This window comes from Pelodiscus sinensis, chromosome 6, assembly GCF_052426305.1.
Source record: "Pelodiscus sinensis isolate ZL-2025 chromosome 6, ASM5242630v1, whole genome shotgun sequence".
Lineage (NCBI taxonomy): Eukaryota > Metazoa > Chordata > Testudines > Trionychidae > Pelodiscus > Pelodiscus sinensis.
In genome coordinates, this window is record NC_143057.1 from 37,747,655 (window position 1) to 37,766,966 (window position 19,312).

General features: G+C 43.6%; 1 protein-coding gene across 5 annotated transcripts in view; it reads left to right on the forward strand.

The window, feature by feature from the left end:
• Positions 1–19,312, forward strand: part of VPS13A (vacuolar protein sorting 13 homolog A) — a 291,281-nt gene that overhangs the window by 86,089 nt on the left and 185,880 nt on the right. For all 5 annotated transcript variants that reach the window (XR_012904696.2, XR_012904698.2, XM_006122479.5 and 2 more), the window contains 4 exons: positions 123–259; positions 6,080–6,212; positions 8,499–8,616; positions 14,916–15,054. Coding sequence is in view for 3 of the 5 variants with exons in the window: in XM_006122479.5 (XP_006122541.3) it covers positions 123–259; positions 6,080–6,212; positions 8,499–8,616; positions 14,916–15,054 (527 nt within the window). In the remaining 2 variants the exon portion in view is untranslated. The remainder of the gene's footprint in view (positions 1–122; positions 260–6,079; positions 6,213–8,498; positions 8,617–14,915; positions 15,055–19,312) is intronic.

The window sequence follows — 19,312 nt, forward strand, 5'->3', positions numbered from 1 at the left end:
TTTTTATTGTAATTAAATTCATCCTCCTGTTCATAAATCATCACCATAATTTATTTTAAATCTGTTTAAAGATATGGTTTAATGTTGGCTCCTTAACTGTCTCAATGTGATTATTTTCCTAGGATTATTATATATTATTGAAACACAGAAAGTTCTTGATCTAAAAATTAATTTAATGGCATCATACATCCTTGTTCCCCAAAATGGATTTTATGAATCTAAGTCCAGTTTACTTCTTCTGGATCTTGGTAACCTACAGGTACAATTTCCACTCATTAAATGATTTATTGTTTGTGATAATTTGGTTTCTGTTTGTTCTAATAAATTAACCTAAATTCTGTTGCATGTAACTGGTTAATTTAAATGTTCCTCATTCATTTTAAACTGCTTTTGAGTCAAGGCTGGATTTCTTCTCTTTTGAACACTTCTCTAATCCACTTCAGAGTTACTAGCATAGATGACAAAAATGAGACCATTTCCTTTATGAATCTTTGAATGTCCCTAAAAGTAATAGATGAAAAGTGTTAACAATTTTTAATCCTGGCATCTCTAGTGCAGTATTGCAATACAAAGAAACCGAATCTCTTTACTTTGACACATGTGACTAAGATTCAACAGATTGAACCTCTGTAGTATGGCACTCTTGTCCAACAACATCCGTGATCAGCATAATTTTAGTGAGCCAGATGTCCACTCTTCATGGGTGTGACCAACTTTCCCTCAGTCCAGTAAAGTTTGTTTACAGCCACCAGTCCTGCCTCTCTGGGTTCAATGCTGTTGTTTAGCTCCAATTTAACCCTCAGTGTCTTCTGAGATCCCAGGAAGCAATGGAAATGTTGGTAATGCAGTTAGACAATATTGACCTCCCAATATTGTTTGTCCTTTTCCTCCCTCTCCTTGTCAATGCTATTTTCTTTGTTCATTATTCACTAAAATGATATGAATTGAACAGAGTGATCATTTGAGTATTGTACTTCAGAGTTTTTATCATCTAAATTTATAGATGTATAGATTATTTAAACTGAAGTGTAAGGAAAAAAGCAAGCAAAGATAAATTAAATGTATATAATATTCTATTAAAGTATTTGACACCCTACAAAACACAAAAAATATTATGGCTTCCACCAAGTTGATAGACCTCTGATTGAGCTAACAAAATTTAAACTCGCATGTTTCCTTTCTTTATATGTTAGAAATTGATCTCTGTCTATCTGCATATTAGATTTGCTTGACATTTCCCATTGTGAGAATGTTTGCTATTGCTGTTTATCCAGTTTCCTCTCAGTCTTCTCTTTTTCAGACTAAATAAATCCAGTTCTTTTAATCTTCCCTCATACATCATGTTTTCTGGACCTTATAATCATTTCTGGACCTTCTTTCATGAAATATGGAGCCAAGAACTGCACACATTACTCCAATTGAGGCCTAATCAGTGCAGAGTAGAGCGGAAGAATTACTTCTCGTATCTTGCTTTACAACGCTGTTATTAATACATCCCAAAATAATATTTGCTTTTTTTGCAACAGTGTCACATGTTTTACTCATATTTATTTTGTAGTCCACTCTGACCTCTTGATCTCTTTCTGCAATACTCCTTGCTAGACAGTCATTTCCCATTTTACATGAGTGAAATTGATTGTTCCTAAGTGGAGTGCTTATCATTTATCCTTGTTGAATTTCATCTTATTTACTTCAGACCATGTCTCCCTTTTGTCTAGATAATTTTGAATTATAATCCTATCCTACAAAGCAGTTTCAACCCCTCCCAGTTTGATATCATCCACAAACTTTACAAGTGTACTCTCAATGACATTATCTATATTGTTGATGAAGACATCGAACAATCAATCCCAAAACTGATCCCTGTGGAACCCACTCATTATGCCTTTCTGCCATGACTGTGAACCACTCTCTCTGTTGTGCTCCCACCATACAGCAGCTCCATCTAGGTTGTATTTCCCTAGATTGTTAGTGGGAAGGTCGTGAGAGAGGCATATCAGATGCCTTCCCAAAGTTGAGTTATGCCACATCATCTGCTTTTCCCTTCCCCACAAGGCTACCAGGTTGATTTGATGTGACGTGTTTTTTACAAATTTGTGCTGTTTCTTATCACCTTATTGTTTTCTAGATGCTTGTGAATGGATTCCTTAATTATTTGCTCCATTATCTTTTCCGGTACAGAAGTTAAACTGACTGGTCTGTAATTGCTTGGTTTGTCCTTATTTATCCCTTATTTATAGATGGACACTGTCTTTGCCCTTTTCCAGTCTTCTGGAATCTCTTCCAGCTTCCATGAGTTCAAAGATAATAGCTAATGGTTCAGATATCTCCTCAGTATGCTCCTTGAGTATTCTAGGATGTCCTTGTGCCCTGAAGACCTCTAACTTGTCTAAATAATATTTAACTTGTTCTGTTCTTAGTTTAGCTTTTGAACCTATCCCATTTTCACTGGCATTCACTATGGTAGGCATCCCTTCACCACCAACCTTCTTGGTGAAAACGGTAACAAAAGTCATTAGCCACCTTTCACATTTCCACATTTTCTGTTAGAGGTTGAATCTCTGTAATCAGGATTTCCCCAGTCTGGCAATATCCATGGTCCAGCTTTGGTTGCTGACCCTCTGGGTACTCTGGGTCTGGAGCATTCCCAGGGAATAGCCAGCAAGCTGGGACCAGGATTGTTGCCAGACCAGGAAAGAATCTCCCAGTGGTCTGAGCAGGGGAGCTCTGGAGGCTGTGCGCTTGTGTGGCCACTCAGAAGAGATTCAAGTGCTGCCCAGCTGATTAGCAGAGTTGCACAGTTCACACATGCCTTGGTGCATGTAAAATTTTATTTTGTACCTGGATGAAAAACGTTAAAGGGAACATTGCATTGCGCCCTGTGGGCTGGAGCATGGGAGCCGTCGTGGTCAGAGCAGGAGAGCTGTGGGGTTCCGAGGGCTGGTGGCCAGAGCAGGGGAGCCACAGTGACCTGGAGACCAGAGCAGGAGAGCCTTGGTGGCCAGGAGTGGAGGGGCTGGCAGTGGCCTCCGCTGGTCTGGCAAATTCCCTGGTTTAGGACCAATGAGGCCCTGAGGGTACCTGAGCAGGGAGGTTCAACCTGTATTGTTTTTCCCTCTTTGTTGAGTCTTTGGTCTTTCTCTTGATTCTGTTATATTTGTAGAATATTTTTTATCCCCCTTTATGTCCCTAGCTACTTTGATCTTGTTTTGTGCCTTGGCATTTCTAATTTTGCCCCTACATACATCTGTTACTTGTTTATATTCATCCTTTGTAATTTGACTTAGTTTCCACGTTTTGTGGAACTAATTTTTTATTTTGAAATCACTCAACATCATCTGGGTAAGCTATGGTGGTCTCTTGCCATATTTTCCTATCTTTCTAATGCAGTGGAAAAGTTTGCTCTTGTACCCTTGATAATGTTTTGTTAAAAACGGCTGTGTTCAATTGTTTTTCCTCTTAAACTTGCTTCCCATGGGATCTTACCCACCAACTCCAAGTTTGCTAAGGTCTGCCTTCTTGAAATCCATTGCCTTTATTTTGCTGTTCTCCCTCCTACCCATTCCTTAGAATCATGAACTCTTACCGTTTCATGATCACTTTCACCCATGCTCCCATTCGCTTTCAAATTCTCAACCAATTCCTCCCTATTTGTTAAAATCAAATCTAGAACAGCCTCCCCCCAGTAGCTTTCTCCACCTTCTGGGGAAAAAAAAACATTGTTTCTTATACATTCCAAGAACTTGGATAATCTGTGCCATGCTATTTTCTTTTCTCAACAGATAATCTGTAGAGTTGAAATTCCCTATAATCCCTGTGCTTTGCATGATTTTGTTGTTCAAAAAAAGCCTCATCCACCTCTTCTTCCGGGGTAGGTGGTCTGTAGTAGAGCCCTTAAAATGAGATCACCCTCTTTTTTTTTAACCCCTTTTATTCTTACTCAGTCTCAAAAAGTGTCTCCTATTTCCATCTCAACCTCAGTTCAAGTGTATACATTTTAAATATATAAGGCAACACCTTCTCCTTTTTTCTCTTCCTGTCCTTCCTGAACAAGCTCTATCTTTGTATACCAGTATTCCAGTCGTGTCTATTATCCCACCAAACGTCTGTGACACCAACCATGTCATAGTTGAGTTTATTTATTAGCATTATCAGTTCTTCTTGCTTATTCCCCATACTTCTTGTATTAGTAGAAAAGGAGGATACTGATGTGATTTCTCTCCCTAGTTCTGTCTTTTGTCTCCTATTATTAGAGCAGGGGGTGGGCAATAATTTTTGAGTGGGGACCAATTCAAAACATTTTTGAAATGGTCACAGGCCGCCCTGAACAGGGTGGGGTCTCGAATGGCAGGGGTGGAGCTTTTAAAAAGCAGGAGTTTAAAGAGCTTGCACTTCCCCTGCGGCTCCCGGGCATCACTTTAGCCAGACATGCGAGCTGCAAGCCCTTTCAGTTCCTGATATTGAAAGGGCTTGCTGCTCCTGGCCTCACTGCTAGTTCATTGCCTGGGAGCCAGGGGCATGCGAGCCCTTTCAACTGCTTCTGTTTAAAGGGCTTATGCTTTCCCTGAGGCTGTTGCCTGCCAACAACAGGGAAGGCCTGAGTCCTTTTAAATAGAAGCAGTTAAAAGGGCTTGTGCGTGGCTCCCAGGGAATGTGCTAACAGTGGGCAAACCCTTTTAACTGCTAGTGCATTGCCTGGGAACCAGAGCCCTTTCATCTGCTTCTATTTAAAGGGCTCATGCCTTCCCCAGCTGCCAAGGCTCTGTGTGTGGAGGGGTTGTGCCTCGTGGGCTAGATCTGGCTTGCAGGGGAAGGAAGCAGCTCCGTGCGCTGCTGTTCCCTCTATCTCTAGGAGAACAGCAGCACAGGAAACCACTCACTTGGAGGCTTTCCTTGTTGCTCTCATTGACTAGAATTATGGCCAGTGGATGGCAGTGTCTGAGAGCAGCCGGAGGCATGGAGCCAAGTAAGTATCCCCCTTCCCCTCATGCCCAGATGCTGTACTCTCATCCCCCTCAAATACCTCTTTCCATGGAGATCCCCAGTCCACTCCTGTACACTTCTCCCTCCCTCACCGGTCACCTTCATCTTCAACACCCACCCTCAGCCCCCTTCTGCACCTCACCTTTCACTCAGAACCCTCACCCTCAGCCCACTCCTGTGCCTTACCTCCCAGCCAGACGGTGCACCCCAAACCCGTCTTGCATTCCTTTTGTCATGGGTGTTTGGCTGGTGGTCCATGGAAAAGTCTGTGTTGAGCAGGGTGGGCTGTGGAACAAAACATTTGAAAACCACTGATCTAGGATGGAACTTCATAATTGCATTTTTTTTTAAAGATTGTTTAACTCATCTCAGAAACATATCTTACAAATATAAGTTTCTGAAGGTAGATGATGACTAGAAGCCTGGGAGAATTTTTTTATGGGATTAAAAAGACGAGGACTTGTCTAAATTAGTAGATGAGTAAAGGGGATAGCATGAATATACAGAATGGTACTGAGGACATTTAGACACTTTTATGTTTACCGTTTTTCATAATAGAAGACCAGTGTGATGGCTTATAAGATTGAAGTGCAAGAAATTTAAAACTGATTAAAAGGAAATACATTTCCATGTATATTGGAAAGTATGTAATTCTGCTACAAATTACATTAGAAAGTGAGAGTTTAAATTGGAAGGATAAAAAAGATTAGACTGTTGCATGGTAAACTATTACAGCTTATTTTGTTATTGTTACTATAAGGAATATGATTCCTCATGCGCCTGGATAGAAGTCACTCAATAACTAATAGGAGTTTAAGAACCAATTTCTCCTATGAGCAGTTTATTTCATAGTAGTTCATTATGGGGCTTCTTGCAAAGTATTTAATTCTGGCTTCTACTGGAGACAGGATTTTCCATTAAATAAATTACTGGTCTGATCTGGTATATTAGTCCTAAGGATCCTGTGTTGTTGTTTTTTTAATTATTTGATATTTGACATCTAATCATGCTAGATGTTGAATATTTATGTAACCAGTGCTTTGAAGGCCTTTTAAATTGATTTTAATTGTTTTATTTTTTGTGATTTATTTTTAAGATGACGAGTAAAAGTCGTTCTGATGTGTCAGAACTCAAAGTAGGTCAAACCACCATTGAAGATATCATGTCAAAAGCTTATGATAGCTTTGATATTCAACTCAGCAGTATACAGCTACTTTACTGCAAACATCGTAAGTATTCACAAAATAAATTGCTTTTTGTTCTGCCAACTGAACAAAAAAATTTGCTAACCGATGTGCCAATTTTTAACCAATCATTGAGTTTACACTAAATTTTGTTCTTCACTTCCGCAGATTAGCACATGCTGGGGCATGATCGTCTTTAGGATAGATACTTTTAAAACTGCAAATTGAGGCCCACACATTTATACACAGTGAATTTCCCTAGCCCTTAAGTAAGCCTATCAGCCAAGCTTTGCAATCTTGGTGCTCATCTGTGTTACGCAGGTTGCCATAAGGCAATTACGTCCAGGGCTGGCTCTAGGTTTTTTGCCGCCTCAAGCAAAAAATCCCCCCCCCCTTTTTGTCCGGGGAGGGTGCGCGTGCAAATGCAGCTTGTGTGGCTTCCTGGGGGGTGGGGTGCGCGCTTCAGGGGGAGCCCAAACCCTGGGGCATTTTCATCTCCTAGGAGATCACCAGGAACTCACCACGTGAGGAGGGCAGGTTTATCCACAGAAAGTCAGGTAAAGACTTCCAAAGCATGCAGCTGTTCACATCACCTAGTGCTGGATTCCCGATCCCACTCCTCACTCTGCAAAGGGATTTTATTATTAGAAGCCTTATATAATCACTCAGACTCCAGCACCAACACATAAGCTGTCCAACTCTTATGAAGAGGGCTGGTGGGGGGGACAGTCGGGCAAGGGGGGATTCACAGGCAGGGGAGTTTTGGGGGAGGGGAAGTTGCGGGAAGGGCACACGGGAGGGAGGTGGCCGGCCAGGGGGAGGAGGGGCACTCACGAAGGTGAAGAGGCTGTCCCCAGGCTCAGCCTCACCACCTGCAGCCACCCTCCAGGAAGCACCCAAGCAGGAGCCGCGCCTCGGGGTTGCCCTTCAGGCTCCAAGTAGCTGGGTCCGAGGTTCCTAGCTCGAGGCGGCCTCCGGGGGGCTCCCCGCTTGCGGGATGGAGCCCCGCCGTGGCTGAGCCCCAGTGCCCGCCGAGCCCCTGAACTCCGCTCCAGTGAGCTGGCTGCCTGGAGCAGCCACCATAGCTGAGGCCTGCCCCGCTGTCTTCAGCATCACCAGCTGCAGCTGCCCTGCACAGGGGCCAGGCGCCCCACCCCGCCTTCCCAGTGCCCCGCCCTGCCCTCCCAGCACCCTGGGGCCAGGCGCAGGCTCTGAGCAGCCTGGCGCGGGGCTCCAGCTCGGGGCGGCTTCCACAGGGCTCCTTGCCTGCTCCTCCTTAGGCCGGAATGCTGCCCCTGGCAATGTGCCACCCCAAGCACCTGCTTGTTTTGCTGGTGCCTAGAGCCAGCCCTGATTACATCCCTGTCTGCACTTCAGCCTTCCTTTTACGGCCGTAAATACTGAAATACGCAGACGTCATAATTCCATCTCATCTGGGAGCTGAAGCCTGGGTGGCTTTGATTCATGGGGTCAGAAGTGGGGGGGGCAGCTTTGAATCCAGCTGGGTGAGAAGCCCAGTAAGCCCCTTACCTCTCCCTGGATGAGAGGGGACAGCTCAAAAAGCTAGGGGGCCTAAACACTGCTCCCCCAGTTGTAAGAAGCTCTGAGCAACTCCCAAACTCCACTTTTGGTGGGGAACGGGAAGCCAGAGGATGTTGCAGGGGGAGGGGGAACAGCATCCTGAGAGGCAGTCAGGCTCCTGAGAGGAAGCTGCCAACACTAGAGATGTTAATGGGTAACTGGATAAACGATTGCCCAGTAACATCACCCTTAATGGTGACTGGCAGCCTGCACCCCGGGGGGGGGGGGGGGGGAAGGGACAGAATGGGAGCCACGGCCTCAGCAGCAGCCCCCCTCAGGGCTGGGAGCATCTAGCCTGATCACGGTGGCTTCCACGCATTTAACCATTAAAAGGGGATTTTACATCCCTAGCCAACACAGCTGAGCAACCAGGCTCCCCAACCTGCCCTTTTTAGGTTGGTGGAGGCACTCATGGTGAGGACATAACACCAGCTTAGGCTGGGTAGTGTGGACATGCACTTCTGCAGTAATTACTGTGGTAGAGGTAAGCCAACCTAATATAGATAGACTTCAGTTTCAAGTGTAAATATACACTTCTTTTTTGCATTCTTAAAAATACATAGACATTTGAGGCCTAAAGGTCTCAAGATCACTTAGCCTGGTCTGGTGCATAATATATAGACCATAGAATTTCACTTGTGATTTTGGCATCTTCACCTTTCCCAACTCCAAAACACGCTTTGTCATTGTATTCAACTTGGAAAAATCTGTTGTGCTATAAAATAAATACAACTGTTTTCCTTTCTCTAGAAGAAAATTGGAAGGAGGCTCGTAAGCTAAAATATTCATCACACCATATCTTACAGCCTTTGGATGTGAAAGTGGAATTTAGCAGGGCAATGGTTGTCACTGATGCAAGAATGCCCAAGTACGTTTTTCTTTCTGTTTTGTAAATGTTTACAGCTGATATCTCTTTATTGGAAAAGTCTTGCTAAGGACCTAATAAATTACAGGCTAAAGAAAGTGTAGTTTAATCTTTATCATGTTTTTCAATCTAATTTTATTTATTGCTTATTAATTGTATTATCATGTATATGGCCCAGGATATCACTATGTGAAGCATTGAACAAAAAGGATTGTCCCTGTCTCTAAGGGTATGTCTACACTACCCCGCTAGTTCGAACTAGCGGGGGTAATGTAGTCGTCCGCAATTGCAAATGAAGCCCAGGATTTGAATTTCCCGGGCTTCATTTGCATGAAGCCGGCCGGCGCCATTTTTAAATGCCGGCTAGTTCGAACCCCGTGCCGCGTGGCTACACGCAGCACGGAGTAGCTAGTGGAATGAGGAGTACAGCTAGTTCGGATTAGGAAGCCTAATCTGAACTAGCTACTCCGTGCTGCGTGTAGCCACGCGGCACGGGGTTCGAACTAGCCGGCATTTAAAAATGGCGCCGGCCGGCTTCATGCAAATGAAGCCCGGGAAATTCAAATCCCGGGCTTCATTTGCAATTGCGGATGACTACATTACCCCCGCTAGTTCGAACTAGCGGGGTAGTGTAGACATACCCTAAGAGCTTATAACCTTATTCTAATTCAAGAGATATTGGGTAGATAAGATGGATTGAGTAGTGAGATGATATTGATCAGAATGGTGCATTTTGGGTTCAGTGAACTAGAAGACTAATTGTCAAGTTTTTTGTGGGTGACTTGGCAAAATAGAATTTGAAGGAGAAAAATAAGTTAGTCTTGTGCATGTTTAAGGGAAACTCATTGAAGTGTGAGGTGTAGCATAGAAGAAGGCATGTAGCCGTGTGTTAGAAAATGTGATAAGGGGGCAATGGAGGCTGGCAAAGCCAGCGCTGTGTGTTGGCCTTTTAATGCAGAATAATAGATAATAGTAGGGTGAAGAGCCATGAAGTAGCTTGAAAGTGAAAACAGTTCTCTGATGATAAAAGAAAATGGAGACTGCGGAGGGATGCAAAGAGCGGATGTGATCAAAGTAATAGGCTATGAATATACTTTTAGCAGTATTCTGGATGTATCCTATTGGCGCAAGATTTTATTATCAAGACCAGAGAAAAGATAGCCAGGGAATAAAAGGGAGGAAGTGTTTCTTTATGTATTACAAATGCTTATGCTTGGAGTGAGGTTGAGCTGGACATAGGAGACAGATTTGTTGAGAATATCTGGGTAAAGATAAAAGGGGTAAAAAAATTAAGGTGATATCATTTTAGGGGGGCTACTGCAAATCACCTAGCCAGGTAGAAGAGGTGGATGAGGCTTTTTTTTAACAACTAATAAAATCATCGAAAGCACAGGATTTGGTGGTGATTGGGGACTTCAACTATCCAGACATCTGTTGGGAAAGTAAGACAGCAGGGCATAAGTTATCCAAAAAGTTCTTGGACTGTATTGGGGAAAGTTACAGAGGGGAGGCTGTTCTAGATTTGATTTTAGCAAATAGGAAGAACTGGTTTCGAATTTGAAAGTGGAAACCAGCTTGAGTTAAAGTGATCTTGAAATGATGGGAGTTCATGATTGTAAAAAATGGTAGGAGGGAGAACAGCAAAGTAAGGACAATGGATTTCAAAAAAGCAGACTTGAACAAATTCAGGGAGTTGGTAGGTAAAGTCCCATGGGAAGTGGGACTAAGGAAAAACAATTGAAGACAGTTGACAGTTTTTCAAAGAGACATTATTTAGGGTGCAAGAACAAACTATTCCACTGTGTAGAAAAAATGGGAAGTATGATAAGAGACTGCTCTAGCTTAAAAAGGAAATCATGAAGGATCAAAAAAATTCTACAAAAAGTAGAAACTAGGTCACATTTCAAAGGATGAATATTAACAAGTAACATAGTGTGGCAAAGATCTGGCTGTATCTGTGGGTCCTGCGCTTCTGGTGGTTAGTGTTCAGCCACAAAGGCTCACTGTCCCACCACACGACCTCTTTTTACTAGAGGCAGCGTTCACAGCCTACTAAACCATGTCACAGGCTAGTCCATAATATGCAGGTGAAACCCCTCTATAGTCTTGGTCTCCCTATCCTGAGCCTGCCCACTACTCTGGGTTCCGGCCCAGGGACCTAAGGCAGCGGCAATGGATGGCATACTCCCTGTTTGGCAACTACTTCCCTGGGCCACTTCCCCAACAATTCCTCCCGGTACCTTTCCTCTGGTACCTGTTCCTCCAACACACTCTTATCTTGCAGCTCCCAGATCTCACCCAAACTCTTCTCACTCACAGCACTTTGGCTCTTTTCTTCCTTCTCATGCACCTCTCAACTGACAAAAGAGGAGTCCTTTTGCTTTCTTTTACCCATCTCAACTGGTTCTTGATTGGCCATTGGTTCTTGATTGGTCTGATTTGCCTGACTCCCTTGGCTCTGGAAGGCTTCTAATTAACTCCAAGTGTTCCAACTGACCTGATTGTCCAGACTGCTTCTGGAAAGTTCCTGCCAGTTCTAGGCCAGCCCCTGCCAGTTTACCCAAGGAACATAAACCTACTTAATCTAGGGCTCATATACTTTCCTTATACCACTCTTTTATATCCTTCTGACCTACCCTGTTACAATAGATCTGTAGGAGCAAAATTAGAAAAGCCAAGGCAAAAAATGAGCTCAAACTAGCTAAAGACATAAAGGGTAACAAGAAAATGTTCTATAAATATATTAAAAACAAGAGGAAGACCAAGGTCAGGGTAGACCCATTCCTCAATGAAGTGGGAAAAACAGTTACAGAAGATGTGGAAATGGCAGAAGTGCTTAATGAGTTCTTTGTTTCAGTTTTCACTAAGGATGTTAAGTAACGGTTAATTGACTGGTTGAGTAATCGATGGAATTTCCATCGACTGCTCAACTAGTCGATAGGCACTTCTGCATTCCTCCTTTGAAACGTACAAGGGCCCCTGCTGGGGCTCTTACACGTTTCAAAGGAGGGATGCAGAACTCTGCATGTAGTCCAGGGCCAGTGAGAAATCGCACTGACTCCAGGCTGCACGCGGATGCCAGCTTTTAAATTTACAAGAGTGGCTCTTGTGCATTTCAAAGCAGCAGAACAACATGGAGCCCAGGTTCAGCGGGGAACCTCCCAGCTGATCCCAGGCTCCATGTGGCACTTCAGCGGAACTTGGGATCAACTGGGGACTCCCCAGCTGACTGCAGGTTCTGCACGGTATTTCCCCAGAACCCAGGGTCAGCTGGGAGTGCTGCAGAAAGGGATCTAGGAGTCATAGTGAACCACAAACTAAATATGAGTCAACAGTTTGACACTGTTGCTAAAAAAAAGCAAATCTTATTCTGGGATATATTAGCAGGAGTGGTTGTAGCAAGATGGGAGAAGTAATTCTTCCACTCTACTCCGCATTGATTAGGCCTCAATTGGAGTATTTTGTCCAATTATGAGCTCTAAATTAGTTGTCACTACTTGAGAGAGATCTTGGAGTCAGCATGGATATTTCTCTGAAAATACCCACTCAATATGCAGCTGAAGCCAAAAAGCAAACTGAATGTTGGGAATCATTAAGAAAGGGATACACAATAAAACTATATTGCCTCTGTTCAAATTCATTATATCCACATCTTGAATTCTGACTGCAGATATGGTTGCTTCATCTGAAAAAAGATATACTGGAATAGGAAGAAAGGGGAAACAAAAATAATGAGGGGTGTGGAACAGCTGCTTTATGAGGAAAGATTAATAAGACTAGGACTTCTCAGCTTAGAAAAGAGACCACCCAAGGGGGGATATAATAAGAGAGAGAGAAAATAAGGAAAAGTTATGGCAGCCCAGCATGGGGCACCCGGTGGGGCTGGAGCAGCCCTCTGCTGCAGCAGACCGTGGATGAGAGTACTGCTCACGGGGAACAGATTAACCAAACAGAACAATTAAAAGAAGTATTTCTTCACACAATACACACACAGTACTTAAACATGTGGACCTCCTTGTGAGAGGATGTTGTGAAGGGTTTTAAAAAATCTAGATAAATTCATGGAGGATATTAGCCAGGATGAGTAGGGATGGTGATTCTAGCCTCTGTTTGTCAGGGCTGGGGATAGTCAGCAGGGGATGCTTACATTTTCTGTTCATTCCCTCTGAGGTACATGGCATTGTCTACTGTTGGCAGACAGGATACAGGCCTAGATGGACCTTAGGTTTCACCCAGTATGGCTATTTTTATGTTCAGAATCAGCTGCTTTCAGGCTTACCTAAAAGGAGGCCCTTGCTACTGTTTTTCCCTCCTCAATCAATGAGAACTCTTGTCTTGCATCCTGAGGGAGTAAGTCCTTAAATTTTTGCATTGATTTCTACACATTAAAGTCATAGCAGCCTCCCAGAGCCTTCTGGCTTGCTATTGGAAGTTACAGATCTCCCATTGAGTAGGCCTTCCAGCCACACAGGCACAACTTCTTTGGATCCTTTGCCTTGAATGTGATTCTCAACTGACCCTGTCAATCTCTCTCCTGGGCAGCCACTGCCACCAGAGAACCTGGGAGAAGGTGCAAGTAGAGAAACGTGTACCTTTGGTTGTATTTCCTCTGCGTACATTTTGCTATGGGAGGGAGAAAAGGAGGAATCTACCACAGAACAGTAACTGAGTCTATAACATTATTTCTGAGAGGCAGACCTGCCTTAGAGGAGCCCGCTTCTGACAAAATATCTAGAAACTGGTGACCTATTTCCTTGACCGCTTTTGTCTGTATAGGTTGCTTAGGTTTGAGTCCACCCACTTTAAGTTTTCATAAGCCTCGTGGTCATCTTGGGGAAGGGACACTCCTGCTGCCAATATAGTTTGATCTGGGGAAGATGCTATGACTAGCTTGGGGACCTCCACCACTCTCTGCGTATCACCCGAGACCTGTGGGATTTCTCTGAGGCTCTGTGCAAGGCTTGATACCAGAGTCTAGTTTGGGGATCTCCGAGCAAGTTACCAAAAATTCTCTACTCTGAGGCCACCAAGTAAGAATAACTTGAGAGGCTGCCCTGGCCTGGGAGAAACCCCCACAGGTTTCAGAATAGCCACTGCCTGGAAACCTGTCTGCATGCGCATATGGTGGCCAAGCATTTGAGGGCATCCCTGTGCTTGGGGCAACAGCAGAGTAGAAATGGCTCTGAGCTGCACAGATGGCACCTGGAAGAATAGCACCTCGTTCAGGCTCTGATGAAGACTAAAAGCTGCAGAAACCATTGCAGTCCTGAACTCCTTGGTGCCAGTGACTGGTGCCGAGGAGAAATCTCGGATTAAGCTGTTATAGGGGGTTTCCTTTACACAACAACAGTGCTCCCAGGTGGGGGATGAAGGATGTTTCTCTGCCATTCATGGGTACCAGGAATACAGAGTCATGAACCTTTGGGAAGGCAGGAGCTAGTAGCGAAAACAGGTCTCTGGCTGCTGTGCTTTTGGAGTAGACAGTATTGCCAACTGACTAGCATGCTTTCTGTTCATACCTCTGGTGCCAGAGTCAGCAGGGCCAGTGAAGGAGCGTGACCAGCATGGGTGTGTCTATCCTGGTCCCCAGGCATGCTTGCCTTTGGCACCACTAATCGGTGGTTCTCCTATTACTTGTATTTCTTCTTGAGCACTGAGAATGCAGATGAATGTCAATACTCATTACCAGTAGGAGTGCTCTCCTCAATCACATAGTTGTGATTGTTTTCCAATGTGCATTCCTTTTCATTTATCATAATTGAATTTCATCTGCCATTTTATTGCCCACTCACCCAGTTTGAGAGATCCTTTTGAAGCTCTGCTGTGTACTTAACTATCTTGAGTGGTTTGCTGAATTGGAGTCCTAGATAGCACACAATTTGGGGTAGAGAGAATGTGTTCTACTTCATAAAGTACTGTGGAAGTATGATACTATTCAAGTGATATGCTCTAAATAATACAATAAAAAAAGCAAATAACGGGATTTTCTGGTTGTGGAACATGTGTTGTATACTACCAAGTCAGAACTTGGTATAGTACCCCAAAAATAGATATTGAAAGTCTTCTTTTAACAGAACATGGTAGCAGTGGGGAAACTTAGAATTGCTCAGATTGTTGAAAGGGTATTTCTGCAACAGTTTTATATAGACAAAATAACTTTTCCTCAGATTAAATATATCATATTTAGTAATTTTCCTGTTTCTGTAATTTGCTACCAAATAAGCATTATGTAGTAACAAGAAAACACACGCAGCATTTAAATTGATAAATCTATTTGAAGTAACTATAATTATTTATGACAGATTCAAAATCTTTGGAGAACTGCCTTTGCTCTCTGTTCAAATCTCTGACCAAAAGCTGATGGGTATCTTGGAGCTAATTGACAGCATTCCTAAACCAGAAAGTGATCCTGCTACTATGTCTGCTCCCAAACCAGCTCAGGTAAGCTAAATGTTTTACATGGTAAAGACCAGACCTTTTACTAAAATATATGGGTTTGAAAAGCAGTTTACAGTAGTTAAATGTACAACACACATTGTCTTTTAATGGGAGTTGGGCACCTCCCTCCCTTTTATGCTCCTTTGAAAATCCCATGCAACTTTCTACTACAGCTCCAGAATCAAATATAAGGTTTTTTCCCCTGTTGGTTTCTGTACTGTATCTATAGCATGGGTGCCTTATGGAGTTTAGCTTCATTAACAGTGAAATGAAGATTTTAATTTGGATACAGGTCAGTTGCTTTGCAGATGGGAATCTCTCTGCTTGTGTTCATTATGTGGTATGCTCTGTAATATACAACAGTTACTGTTCCCTACCTCCAAAAGAGACCAGAACTCTGAGTCTTTCTGCTCCCTCATAGACTTTTGCCTTTAGAAGCAGCTTCTGCCTGACTGTTCTATTTTACCATCTCAACCATGGTCCCCATTAGAGGGCAAAGGAGGTCAACAGGCTTCTGCATGTAAAGCTGTTGAGATAATAGCATAGCACGCAATTTATTCTGGCTATATGCAGAAGTTTCAGCTCAACTGTCTAGTGATTTTCAGCTGCTGCATTTTTAGGCAGATACCGACATCTGATTGCATTGTGTTTGAGCTGAGGTTTTTGTCATTGGAGCCTTGGTGTATGTAGTGCATTTTAGCAGTATTGTGCTAATTTGTATTGTTGTAGTTTCTTTACCATAGGCTTCAAAAACTAATTCTCTTCTGTATCAATAAAAATAAACCTAGCACACGTTGGATGGATAATCTTCATCTCTGATTTGAGTGATTGCAAATATCCATTTAACATTAGGTGTGCACACCTAGTGCACCAATTTTGGAGATTTTCTATAGCAGTATCTGTCAGGGCAGATGTTACTACTCTTAGGATTGTGTCTCCTGGTTTGAGTGATACTCCTTTTCACTGGAGCATCAAAGAAATGATATCCTTTTTCTATGGGGTAGGGATGTGATAGTGTAATTGATTAACCAATTAACCGATAAGTGAAACGTTATAGGCTAATGCATAGACTACACACGTTACCCCCCTCTCCCCCCCAGTAAAGTTTTAGCAGGCTGGTGTAGCCCAGCTTGGTCCTGGCTTGCGATGGGTCCGGGACCTACCCCTATTGCAGCTCTACATTTAAACTGTATTAGGAGCCAGGTGGGCAGGCAGCCTGGCTCAGTTCCAGCTTGTGCCAAGTCCAGGAGCTCAGCCCCGCCCTCTCCCCCGTCCGAACAGGGACTGCTGCTACCCTGATACAGAGGCAACAGTGTGGGGTGGCAAGGGGCTCCTCGTCAGTGGGCTGGAGCACACTGACTGCTGGCCCTGGCCCTGGGGACTATAGAATAGTCCACTAACCAGCAAGAATTAATGAGATTACTTGACTATTCAGTTAACTGATATTTAACATCCTTACTATGGGGTCAATGAGCTAAAGGCAGATGATTTGGAAGCAGCTTCCAAAGACAAAGAATAGGGCAAAGAATACCCACCCTGCTACTAACAAGGCTTCATAATCTTGCTATCCCTTGATTGAGAATTTAGAGGTACTTGGATATCAAGGTTAGTGTGTGTCACGACTCAATCTCCACTCTGGCATTACAAATGCAGAAGGTGGGGAGCCAACTACCAGAATAAACACTGCAAAACCTCTGACTGTGGTTCCCAGAGACAAACTTATTTGATCTCCACCAAAGTGATTAAAAGAAAATATAAAATAAAAACCCTTTTCCAGGGAAGAGATCACTTGGGAATCCCCTCCCTAAGGAAAAGCTCTCCCCTTTGCTCCGACCTCTGTTTTGCTTGGAGTTGGAAAAACAGAGGGAATCCACAGACAACAATAGACTCTGCCCTTTTAACTAGGCACTTAATCCTTAGCACACAACAATCAACCAATACCAGTTAATTAAAATGAAAAGAAAACTCTTATCAAAACAAAACTACTATTGCAAGCATAATAAATTGGGTAGGTGGTAAAAAGCCATAATTGACACAATCTCAGGTAAAGTCCCTGGGCTGTAATCCCTAGTTACAAAAGAGAAAAAACAATTAACCAGCTCAGACATCATATCCAAACCCCCCCCAAACAAGGAAAACAGTAAACCCTGATGAACTATCTAAACTTTTCCCTGCTTACACTATTCAAGAAGTTTGTTCCTGGAGAGAGACAGCGTCTCCCGTCTCCCTCAATACCTGGGAGAAACTGCTCTGCTCTCAAACAAAGGAGAAAGAGAGGGGAAAAAACCCTCTCCCAGTTTGAAATTCCTATCTGCATTTTTATTGGCTGACTGACTGACTGACCCCCCCTTCCCGCCCCCCGGTCGACACCTTTGCTAGGTACCTGAGTTAACCCCTTAGTCACTGGATGTTGGTCAGCACTCCTGTTCATGAAAGAGTGCAAGACCCAGCTCGTTGTTGCCCAGTACTGATGGATAGCTGTCTCTGATTCCAATTTCAGAAGGTTAGCTATGTTAGTCTGTAACTGAAAAAGTTAGAAAATCACAAATACTCTTGCAGCACTTGAGACTAACAAAACATTGTAGATGATATCATGAGCTTTCGTGGGCACAGCCCACTTTTTCAGATGACTCCAGTGCCATTCATGCTATTGCTGAGACCATCACTAACTACTCTACTCCTTATATTGTGGAACCAGCCTCCATTTCAGCACTACCACAAAGCAGAGTGTAGTCTGTATTGTTGGTGTCAAAAGTGCCAAAGAAATGTGAGCTGACTAAGCTCTTATCTATACTTTTGATCCGATGAATGCTCTGGAGGTCAATTTTCTGGGGTTTGATTTAGTGGGTCTAGTAAGGACTCACTAAATCAAAGGCTGGAGTAAGAAAAGTTGACGGGGGGGCCACCCCAGAAATTCAGGTCACGGTACATCGACTCCATCTATGCAATTCTCATAGCTAGAGTTGCCTATCTTAAGTTGAATTTCTGGGGTAGCGTAGACCAGGTCTAAGGACCTTCTGTGCTTCTTGGTGCTGGACTCTCCATTACTACAAACTGATGTGGCCCGTTCCCTTCAGCTATACAAATTCTAAGACCATTCTCGGAATCATTATTGTTGCATACCATTGCTGCCCTGAACCCACCACCATTTTCACGTTGAAACTGACTGGGAAAAAGCCCCCAGTGCAGTTTCCAGGCAGACAGAAGGTACTAATTGCTTGTAAACATTTATTTCCTTCAGCATTGATGTCCACACATCACTTCCACTTTCAGTCCTCATTGACTCTGCCCAGAACTAGGGATGTAAGGAACTAGTTGATTAGTGGACTACCAATAAGCATATGCTTATTGGGTAGTGGTGTCAACTACTTGCTTTCCTCCATTGCTATCTCTGTGTCAGAGGCAACAAAGGGACAGAAGCAGGAGCCCGTTTTGAGGGAAGCCAGCTTAAAAGACTGTTCCCCCAGCACTGTCTCCCCACGGGAGTGGGGTTGGGGGAGGCAGAGGTGCAATGGTTATGGAGCTGGCACAAACCAGGACTGCTTAGTCCCTGCTCGTGCCGGCCCTGGGAGTTAACCCCGAAGTGACCCTGCCTTTTAAATGTAGGAAGAGCCTGGTGGGCTTTTCCTACATTTAAAAGGCAGACCACAACTTCCTGGAGCTGTTGCAAACTGAGATTGTTTGATCCCAGCTTGCACCGGCCCCAGGAGCTAACAGTTCTGCAGTTTAAATGTAGTATGAGCCATACAGGCTTGGCGTTTCAAAGCAGCAGCGCCTCACAGCTGATCCCGGGCTCAGCTATGTGACGCTGCCACTTTGAAGTACTCCCCCCCCTTTGCTGCCTCTATCTGATAGAGGCAGCAAGGCGGGTGGGAATTTGCGCTTCCCCCCCTCCCCCCATCCTAACTCCAACATGCTATATAGCTGATGTGAGTGTGAGGTTTCACTCAGATATTCTTTCTGCTCAGTGGAGAAGAGTTGTTTTCATGTTCAAAAATTATAATGAAAAACATTTTGTGCAATGAAAATCTGACCATGCTGATTCTGGGGAAGGAATAAACAGAGCCAGAAAAAAATACAAATAGGAAATATGGAATCCTTTGGAATTCATATAGTCCTTGGCTGCAATGTGTTGTTTGTGCTGAAGTTCTTGCTCAGAATAGCATAAAACCAAGAAAACTAAACATCACTTGAAAACCAAACTAAGGATGTTAAGGACTAGTCGACTATCCAATAAGCAAATGCTTATCGACTAGTTGAT